Below are 10,952 nucleotides of genomic sequence, written 5' to 3'. Positions count from 1 at the left end.
CTTTTTTTCTTTATTTTTGGGGGGGGTTGATTTTCCTCTATTACTTTTCTTCTCTACTATTGATTTAGAAGTTTTATAGTTCAGCTCTATTGATTTTTCTATTGTTACTCTATTTTATTGATTATCTTAAAATTTTAAATATATACTTAGGGTCCAATCAGCAGACAAACCACATTGCATAGGTAGCTAACAGGAAAATTTAAAACAAGAATTGCTAACTAGTAAAAGGTAGTTAACTACTATGAAAGGGGATAAAAGAGGACTCTAGGAGGTACAGAATAGCAACTGCAGAAAGTAGATACTACCCTCAGGGATAAAGGAGAGTGAAGAAAGAAATTGTGAAATTTGGAAGAATGCCTTCCAACTAGGCTGAGATTGAAAACTTTGAGGAGAGGTTTGGCGGCCATAGGAAGAAGCCTACTTGTGGCAAAAAAAAAGAACAAAACAAAACAACCCAACTTGCTGGCTGGTGCTGAACCATGAAGGCCATGGTTATGGTGGCAGAGCCCAAGGACATGAGCCAAGGGTAAACTGTGAGGGGTGCTTCCGTGACAGAGATCAGCCTCCACGCAACAACCAGCTAGCTGCCATGGAAAACAGCACATTAGTAGAAAAAAAAAAAAAGTCCCCTTTTCTTGCTCCTCTGGCCTTGCAGTGTCTCTCCAATGCCCTCTACTGGGAAAGCCTAACATCAAGCCCCCTGGCAAAGAGACAAGTCTGGTGTCCCTTGAATCATCAAAGGACGGCAAAGATGGGCTGATGTGGAGCTGAGAGGTGATAAGATAGTAACTGACCCAAATTTATCTATAGTTTATTTTTAAAATATAAAACTATCTTTAGTTTCCTAAATAAGATAATGACCTGAACACTTCAACTTTCCACTGAACCAGCCTCTTGTCCCTTTTTAAATGTTAATACCAGCATTTTAGTGCCACTGTGTTTTTGAACCCAGTTTTTGCAAAAACTTTTGGTTGCTTGCCTGTTTATATTTTGTAAGCAGTCAAGACTTAGGTTAACACTTTGTGGATTTCTTCGCTCCCCATTGTTTCCCATGTACCACTTCTGAATATTACACTTTCTTTCTTGCTGAAATACATCTCATGGCCATTTTTTCGGTTTGATGTTCCCATGTGTTTTATATTTTTAAAATTGCAATTTTATTGTATAGTTTTGCCCATGAGCTTCTTTTAGTGGGAATTACATGCTGCAGGGGTCCCACATGTGCCCTGGATGGGCCTGGCAACCCTAACGGCCAGTTTTGTGGTTGCCTGTGTCAGGGCTTCACGTGATTGTAGGTTCTAAACCAGTTTTCACATTAGTTTCAAGGTTTGGGGTTTCTATTCCAAGTCATTTGTGTGTAACCTCAGACCCTGTGTTCCTGTAGGACAGATTAGTTGACTGCTTCCACTCACTGTTGACAGCCAGTTCCTTGTCCTCATTGGCAGCCAAGGTGTTTTCTGATACAAAACTTTTCAGGCTTCTTGTCCCTTACATAAGCCTTGCCTTCTGTCAGTGTATGCTAAAATTCTGGTTCCTGTCAACACTTAAATTCCCCTACAACTCCTGTACACTGCTTTAAATTTCCTCTTTGGACCATCACCAGGAAATTTACCTGTGTTACTTCTTAATCAGCCATGTTTAAAATAAATGCTGTTCCTGGTTTAAGTAGGTTTTCTCTGTGTTTGGAAGAGGAAGGGATAGGTTTTCACTTGTTGGCCATCTTAACCAGAAGTTGTTTTAGGGTTGCTAATATTCAGGATGTGATACATGATGCATTCCCTTATACGTCTCTGATGATTTACCATTTTCAAGGCACATGTATTTAGTAAACATTCCAATGCCATTGTGAAGTAGGACAGGCATCAGTTGCCTGATTTTTGTTACAAGAATTTGTCACTCAAAATAGAAATCTTAGCAGAAACAAATTTTATTACACATCTACCATGTACTTAGCATAGTCTTGGATGATGGGGGCTGAAAATCAATTACAGTAACTTCAACTGGATGGACAGTAAACAAACATTAAATTTCAAACAATATGCGTAGTTGCCTAGTATGTGATCTTCATAGGTATCTAATAAGCCTTTTTAATAATTAAATGTTACAAGGCAGGGAATTAAAAAATACACAGCATTGACAGTAAATGCTGTAGGAGGTGGGGGAAAGGCCATTTCAGTGTGGACTGGCACAATAGAGGTGGGTTTTGAGACAAGGCTTTTGAAGAGGATAGGATTTGAGTAGGCAGGATATGATACATAGACTATTCTGGAATAGAGCATCTGCACATAAAGTTGTAAAACACTGGGGGCTAGATTGTTAGGTTTAAAGGACAAATTAAGGATTGGGTGTTATTCTTCTAGAAAACAGGAAATCATGGATAATTTATAAGTGAGAGTAACATAACAGAAACTTAAAGATGCTACCATTCTTCAGAAAAGCAGCAGTGAAGGCAGTGTGGGGGAGGGGACCAGGAAACTGATGGCAGGGGCTGTTGCCTGAGTGAAGAGAAAAGGATGCGAACTCTAGGATAACATGAGAGAGGATAAGAATATTTGGTGTTATAAAGTTTGAAATGCAAAAGAGGCATTTGTACAATTTACATATTTTGCTTTTAAATGCTATTTAGGTGAACCAGCCATGTCTTAGAAAAGTGGAATAGAATTGCCAAACCATCTGAGAGACAGGCAAGAAGCTCCTTCTTCCTGTGGCACTAACACTCTGCAGCATCCTCTCATGCTCTGCTGTGGGAGTGGAGATGTAGACCTGGGCTTGGGGTTTGGTTTGCTTTTTCCTATGGAAATGAGGCCATGTGCTGGAGTTTGGGGCCAGGCCATCCCACATTGGAGTATTTAACTCAGGGTATTTAGGTATATCACTATAACATTGTTGCCGTCAGAAAAGTACATGTTAGTTCTACAGTAGATACAGGAACAAATTTCCCAGCAGCGAAGTACCAGAGGTGGCAGAAGGATCAGAAGGGTTTAGGTAGTGTTGGCTTTTGGCACTTTTAGTGTGGGTCATTTTTTATTCCCATAAAAGAAGCCTCTTCCCTTGGTCAGTCACTTCCCAGGAATACTGGTAGTTGCTCTAGGAACAGACTTCCTTCACCCCTTATGTCTGAGACAGGACACTTTGGACACATACATTTGGGCAAATCCCAAGTTATATGGTGTGTAATTACCTACATAAAAAAATCACCACTGAGGTTCTGATAATTTATTAAGTATGAATACCCCATTTCTTTCTGGATTTGAACAATTAAATCCAACGGAGAGAGAACAGTACTTGCTTTTATATACATTTACCTCTCCCTAATATTATCCAGTCATGTACTTAAATTTCACACAAAAATGTATGCATATATTTTCAAATGGCTGTTCTGATTTAAATTACAAAATATACATATGTACACATTTTACTGTAAAGGTAGTGAGGGTGCTTATCAACTTCTGGGCTGTCCATCTGGAGTCAGCTCATACCTGTAAGACAGTTGGGTTTGGACTGTGTTAGTATCGAGAGTGTGTTGTGGTGGCAGCATCAGGCCAAGCAGCCTCCTCTAGCCAGCCTAGGCCCCTGGGGGACAGGGAGAACCCACCCCTTTGTAAGTTGACCAGCCAGGATTAAGGCTAGAGCTTACAGAGGTCTGTTAGGTAAGTGAGAACTGCAGGCAGAAAAGTCTTAAGTATAGGTTGTAATGTGTCTCCTTCCTTGATAAGCAAAGAAGTGGACATGTACTGAAAAAGGAAGAATTCTGGAGAAAGATTATGTGCAACTGTCGGAGACAGTGTCTTGAGTACCAGATTAATGTGATCAGATGAAAGGGCTCACTTACCATTGTGAGAAGCCCTTAATCAGATCCTCTTTTGATAAGTCAATCAGTACCTAAACAAACACAAATAATCAGTTTCCTTCCAAAAACTGCATTAAATGGAAACATATTGGGACAAATGGAATTGATCGTAAAAAGGGCCTCCTTGGGTTTCAGTTTTGAGCAGGGACTCTTTTTCTTTTAGCTCTCAACATGCAACCTCTCCAGAAGGGCAATATAGACACTGACCTCAGTGTACTGGGAAAAGGTGAACTGCTCTTTGGAGTTAAACCTCAGAATTTATAAATGTTACTGAAAGAGAGAACAACTTGCCTTTACTCATGAACTGATTCGTAATTTTAAGCAAGACACCATAGTTGCCTCAACTGTGTAAAAATGAAGATAATTTCACCTACACCATAGAAGCAGGATCTTAAAAAGAAGGTCTTTATTAAAATACAACTGTAAAGTATTGTACAAATGTCATTCTTTTTGTCTGTCCTTGGCATCTTCCTGAAGATTCTATTTTCTCTACTTCTACTTAAAGTAAAATCCCATCTCCACAAAAATCTTGACATAATGAGACCCAAGCTTCACACGGTGCTATATTTATCAAAACAATACTTAATAGATGTTCAAATACTGGTGCAATAATGAGTTTGGATAGATTCTCCAGTTTGTTAAGACAGTATTTATGTTAATGTACACATCTGTTCTACTTTCAACAATGTTAAGACACACACACCCAAAAACCTCCCAGTGAGGCTCTAACATCCTTGAAGCCACTGGTAACACCCAGGTGATCAGGATTTCTGCAGGGTGTTCCACCAGTGACCTCCAGTTTAGAGGGCCAGGGGACAGAATACCAAGAGTCCCTCTTGTACTTACTTTTCCTAGCTCCTTCCTTCTGTGTGAGCCAAGTGGCCTACTGTTTTTCACTGCGACATCTAGTGACCTCTTCTTTACTTCTTCCATGGGAACAAAAAATTCAAATCTTTAAGATGCAAAAAGTCAGAAAGTGAGATTTACTTCTTTTTTACATTTACATATTTTAATCATTTTTGTTGAAAATCTGAAGTGTTTGATCCATTTTCCTACTTTTAAAACAGAAGCTATAGACTATTTAGGGGACCGTGCAGAACAGTTGGCTCATAACAGATATTCAGTGCATCATTATTACAGGTAATCACAGTCCTATGCTAATCACAAGCCGTGGACATATTAAGAGGCTGTTTGCCTGTGAAGTGCCTTGTACTACTGTGCTTTGGGGTTTCTTACTTTCTCTGAGCCTACCCTGGCTGCCTTTCTTTCAGCTGCCCCTTCTCACTCTCAACAGTGCTTGCTCATAGGACCACTTCCACCCCTACCTCCGTTGTCTTTTCTGACCAGCTAAGGACTAGGATGCTGAAGAGTCAGCTGCAATGGAGTTTCATAGAAAATAGTGGCCCTTCCCCCTTCTGCCTGTGGAGTAAGGCAGAGGAATCTTAGTGTATAAGCTTTGTCATATACTCACAAGAGGCCACTGGAATCCTTACTTCTAGGTATGTTTTTGTTTTTGAGGTAAGGGAACATTGGTTTCAGGTGTTTAACAATGATTTGGTATTTGTATATATTGCAAAATGATCATCGTAAGTCAACATCCATCACTATACATAGTTATAAAAACTTTTTCTTGTGATGAGAACTTTCAAGATCCATTCTCTTGGATCTAGCTACTTTCAAATATGTAATACAGTATTATTAAATATGGTCACCATGCTGAACATTATATCCCCATTATTCATTTTATAAGTGGAAATTTTTTCCATTTGACCCCCTTTACCTATCTCTACCCTCCCCACACACACACATAACACCAGCCACCAATCTGTTCTTTATATCCACGGGCTTGGCATCTTTTGTTTTTTTGCTATCCTTTATGGGCTTTTTGTTTCCTTTAGATTTCCACATATTAGCCTAATACCCTAAAGGTCCATCCATGTTTTTGCAAATGGCAAGATTTTTTTTTTATGGCCAAATAATATTCCACTGTGTATATGCCACATTTTCTTTATCCATTCATCCATCAGTGGACACTTAGGTAGCTTCCATGCCTTTTCTATTATTGTAAATAATGTTGCAGCAAGCATGGGAGTATGTATGTGTTTTTGAATTATTTTCATTTTCTTTGGATAAATATCCAGAAGTGGAATTGCTGGATCATATGTTCTATTTTTAGTTTTTTGATGAAACTCTGTACTGTTTTCCACAGTGCCTGCACCACATTCCCCCCATCAGTGCACCAGGGTTCCCTTTCTCCACATCTTTACCAATACTTCGTAATAGTCATTCTAATAGGTATGAGGTGATAGATCATTGTGGTTTTGATTTGCATTTCTCTGATGATTAGTGATATTGAGCACCTTTTCATGTGTCTGTTGGCCATCTGTATGTCTTCTTTGGAAAAATTTCTGTTCAGGCTCTCTATCTTTAAACCAGACTCTTTTTTTGCTTTTGAATTGTGTAAGTTCTTTAGATATTTTGAATATTAACCCCTTATCAGATAAATGGTTTGCATATATTTTCTTCCATTCAGTAGGTTCCCTCTTCATTTTGTTGACAGTTTTCTTTGCTGTGTAGAAACTTTTTAGTTTGAGCTAGTTGCATTTATTTTTGCTTTTGTTGCCTTTGCTTTTGGTGTCAAGTTCAAAAAATCATCAAGTTCAATGTCGAGGAGCTTATTGCCTATATTTTCTTCTAGGGGTTTTATGGTTTCAGGTCTTACATTCAAGTCTTTAATCCATATTGAGTTTATTTTTGGGTATGATGTAAGATTGTGGTCCAGTTTTATTCCTTTAAATGTGGCTGTTCAGTTTTTCCAGCACCATTTATTGAAGAATCAGTCCTTTCCCATAAGTTGTCATATTGACTGTTGTCATAAATTAATTGCCCATATATGTGCAGGTTTATTTGAGCTATTTTGTTCCATTGAGTTCCATTGATCTTTGTGTCTGTTCTTATGCAAAAACCATACTGCTTTGATTACTATAGCTTTTTAACAGAGTTTGATATCAAGTAGTGTAATGCCTCCAGCTTTGTTCTCAAGATTGCTTTGGGTTTTTTGTTGTTCCATACAAATTTTAGGATTTGTTCTAGTTCTGTGAAAAATGCCATTGGAATTTTGAAAGAGTTGCATTAAATCTGTAGATTGCTTTGGGTAGTATGAACTTTTTTTTTTTTTAAAGATTTTTTATTTATTTATTTGAGAGAGAGAATGAGACAGAGAGAGAGCATGAGATGGGGGAGGATCAGAGGGAGAAGCAGACTCCCCGCCGAGCAGGGAGCCCGATGCGGGACTCGATCCCGGGACTCCAGGATCATGACCTGAGCTGAAGGCAGTCGCCCAACCAACTGAGCCACCCAGGCGCCCTAGTATGGACATTTTAACAACATTAATTCTTCCATTCTATGAGCAGTAACTATCTTTCCATTTATTTGTGTTGTCTTCGATTTTTTTCATTAATGTCTTACAGCTTTCAATGTATTGATCTTTCATCTCCTTGGTTAAATTTATTCCTAGGTATTTTATTCTTTTTGATGCAACTATAAATGGTATTGTTTTCTAATTTCTCTGATAATTCATTGTTAGTGTATAGAATGCAACAGATTTTTGTATATGATTTTGTATCTTGCAGCTTTACTGAATTTGTAGATTAGTTCTAATGGTTTTTTGGTGGAATCTTTAGGGTTTTCTATAATGTCATGTCATCTGTGAACAGTGACACTTTTACTTCTTCCTTTTCAATCTGGATGCCTTTTGTTTTTCTTGCTAAATTGCTCTGACTAGGACTTCCAAAACTAAAAAGGTGGCAAGAGTAGGCATCCTTGTCTTGTTTTTGATCTTAGAGGAAAAGCTTTCAGGTTTTCACCTCTCAGTATGATGTTAGTTGTGGGCTTGTCTCCTGTGGCCTTTATTACATTGACGTACATTCCCTCTATACCCACTTTGTTGACAGTTTTATCATAAATGGATACTAAATTTTGTCAAATGTTTTATTTGCATCCATTGAGATGAACATACGATTTTTGCTAATTTGATGTTTCATATTGATTTGCAGATGGATACTGAATAATCCTTGCATTCTGGGATCCCCACTTGATCATGATGTATGATCCTTTTAATATATTACTGAATTCAGCTCTCTAATATTTTGCTGAAGATTTTTGCATCTATGTTCATAGAGGGCCTGTAATTTGTTCTTGTGTCCTTGTTTGGTTTTGGTATTAGGGTGTAATGCTGGCCTTGTAAAATGAGTTTGGAAGTGTTCCCTCTTCTTCTGTTTTTTGTTTGTTTGTTTGAAGAGTTTGAAAAGGATGGGTATTCTTTGAGTGTTTGGTAGAATTCACCAGTGAAGCCATCTGGTCCTGGACTTTGTTGGGAGATTTTTTTTAAAATTTAATTTTATTATGTTAATCACCATACATCATTAGTTTTTGATGTGGTGTTCCATGATTCATTGTTTGCGTGTAACACCCAGTGCTCCATGCAGAACATGCCCTCCTTAATACCCATCATCGGGCTAACCCATCCCCGCCATGTTGGGAGATTTTTGATTACTGATTCAGTCTCCTTATTAGTAGTTGTTCTGTTCAGATTTTCTATTCATTATTCAGTCTTGATTGTATGTTTCTAGGAATTTACCCATTTCTTCTAGCTTGTCAAATTTGTTAGCATATAATTTTGTTCATAGTGGTCTCATGATCCTTTGTACTTCTTTGGTATTAGTTATAATGTCTCCTCTTTCCTTTCTGAATCTGTGTTTTTTCTTGATGAGTCTAGCCTAAGGCTTGTCAATTTTATCTTTTCAAAGAACCAACTTTTAGTTTCATTGATCTTTTTTATTGTCTTAGTCTCTATTTCTATAATTTATTTCTGCTCTGATCTTTATTTCCTTTCGTCTGCTAACTTTGGACTTTCTTCATTCTTTTTATAGTTCCTTGAGGTATAAGCTGAGATTGAGATTTTTATTGTTTACTGATGTAGGCATTTATTACTGTGAACTTTCCACTTAGAACTGCTTTTGCTGCATTCCACAAATTTGGCAAGTTGTATTTTCCATCTGTCTGAAGATATTTTTGATTTCTTCTTTGACCGGTTGGTTGTTCAGTAGCATGGTGTTTAGTCTTTACATACTTGTGAATTTTCTGGTTTATTTCTTGTACTTGATTTCTAGTTTCATACCATGTGGTCAGAGAAGATGCATGATATAATTTCAATTTTCTTAAAGACCTGTTTTGTGACCTACATATGATCTATCTTGGAGACTGTCCCATGTACACTTGAAAAGAACTTATATTGTGTATATTCTGCTTTTGGATGAAATGTTCTGTATCTATCCGTTAAATCCCAGTGGTATAACAGGTCATTTAAGGCTGATATTTCCTTAGTGATTGTCTGGATGATCTACTATTGATATAAGTGGGGTATTAAAGTCCTCTACTAGTATTGTATTGCTATTTCTTCCTTTAGGTCTATTAATATTTGATTTATATATTTAGCTGTTCCTATGTTGGGAGCATAAATATTTGTAAATGTTATATCCTCTTAGTGGATTGACTTCTTTATCGTTACGTAATGCTGTTTTCAAGTCTATTTTGTCTGATAGAAGTATAGCTACCTCAGTTTTCTTTTAGTTTCCATTTGCTTGGAATATCTTTTTCTATCCCTTTACTATCAGTTTGTGTATGAAATGAATCTCTTAAAAACTGCACATAGATGGGTCTTGTTTTTTTTATCCTTTCAGCCACTCTGTATCTTTAGATTGGAGAGTTTAATTTATATTAATAGTAGTCAATGCTATTTTGTTGTTTTCTGTTTTGTAGTCCCTCTCTATTCCTTTCTTCTTTTGCTCTCTTCCATTGTGGTTTTATGACTTTCTTTAGTGGTATGCTTAGATTACTTTCTTTTTAAGTTAAGTTTTGTGTACCTACTATAGGTTACTGCTTTGTGATTACACTGAGGCTTACACAGAACAGTCTTTAAGCTGATAATATCTTAAGTTTGAAAGCATTCTAAAGCTTTCACCCAGCCCCACCACATTTTATATCTTTTTATATCCCTTAAAACTAGTTACTGTGGTGATAGTTATTTTTAGTACTTTTGTTTTGTAACCTTCACACTGGCATTATGCATGATTAATCCACTACCTTTTTAATCCACTACCTTTACTATATATTTACCTTTACCAGTGAGACTGATACCTTTATATGTGTTGTTACTAATTAGCACCCTTTCTTTTCAGCTTACAAAGTCCCTTTAACATTTCTTTTAAGGCCAGTCCAGTGGTAATAACTTAATTCTTTATGACAACTTTGCCAGATAGAGTATTCTTGGAAGTTTTTTCTTTCAGCACTTTGACTATATTGTGCCAATCCCTTCTGGCCTGAAATCTGCTGATTGTCCAAAGGGGTTCCCTTAATATGTAACAAGCTTTTCTCTTGCTGTTTTTAAGATTCTCCCCTTACCTTTAACTTTTGACACTTTAATTATAATGTGTCTTAATATGGGTCATGTACTCACAAGAGGTCTCCGGGCTCCTTACTTCTAGGTTTATCGTGAGGGTGGAGGTTGCCAAGTCTGCCCTCCAGATAACCTGGTCATATCTTACTCTTACAATTTTGAGAGAGAATTACTAACAAATAGATCAGGTTTGTCATAAAAGCCAAATGTCAAACCTCTCCCTCCTGTGTTCCCACACAGCAACTGTGAAATCCTTTTATTTGAGGGCAAAGTCTTTTACTTGTGTGGCTCTAGAATATAGGATGGTGCCTGGCATAAAGTGTTCAATAAATAATGAATAGATTCTCTTTCCCACACCCTTTCTTGATATCAGTGAACTCCAAGTGAAGCTCTTAAAGGAAAGTATTAGTTCTTAGACAAGGCCCAAAGAGGACTCAATATAACTCTTATTTAAAATGAGTAACTACTGACCAAGATAAGAGGAAATCAAAATTATCAGGTATATTATCTTCCCAGGCTGGTTAGAAATGGCTTTTGTTAGGATTCTGAAGCAGAAGGAAGCAATAATGAAATTTTGACTTCTTGACTTCCAGTTGACCTCAAGGTACAGAATATTTCACGTAAGACTTGCTATACGAGACCCAT

The 10,952-nt window shown here is 37.2% G+C and overlaps 1 protein-coding gene across 2 annotated transcripts in view; it reads right to left on the bottom strand.

Moving 5' to 3' along the window:
* Positions 1-1,909: 1,909 nt before the first annotated feature.
* The window catches only part of ESYT3 (extended synaptotagmin 3), a 50,475-nt gene continuing 41,432 nt past the window's right edge, over positions 1,910-10,952 (bottom strand). Inside the window, exons 21-23 of one of the 2 annotated variants that reach the window (XM_034995653.1) lie at positions 4,697-4,802; positions 3,833-3,882; positions 1,910-3,479 (exon numbers count right to left, since the gene is read on the bottom strand). In XM_034995653.1, the coding sequence (XP_034851544.1) occupies positions 3,443-3,479; positions 3,833-3,882; positions 4,697-4,802 (193 nt within the window). In that variant the 3' untranslated portion in view covers positions 1,910-3,442. Of the gene's footprint in view, positions 3,480-3,832; positions 3,883-4,329; positions 4,803-10,952 lie in introns of those variants that run through there. The other variant, XM_034995652.1, reaches the window with a different exon arrangement.

The sequence above is a fragment of the Mirounga leonina genome, unplaced genomic scaffold, assembly GCF_011800145.1.
Source record: "Mirounga leonina isolate KUSES-001 unplaced genomic scaffold, KU_Mleo_1.0 Mir_115, whole genome shotgun sequence".
Lineage (NCBI taxonomy): Eukaryota > Metazoa > Chordata > Mammalia > Carnivora > Phocidae > Mirounga > Mirounga leonina.
Note: the sequence above shows the minus strand (reverse complement) of the source record. Positions and strands in the feature narration are given on the sequence as shown.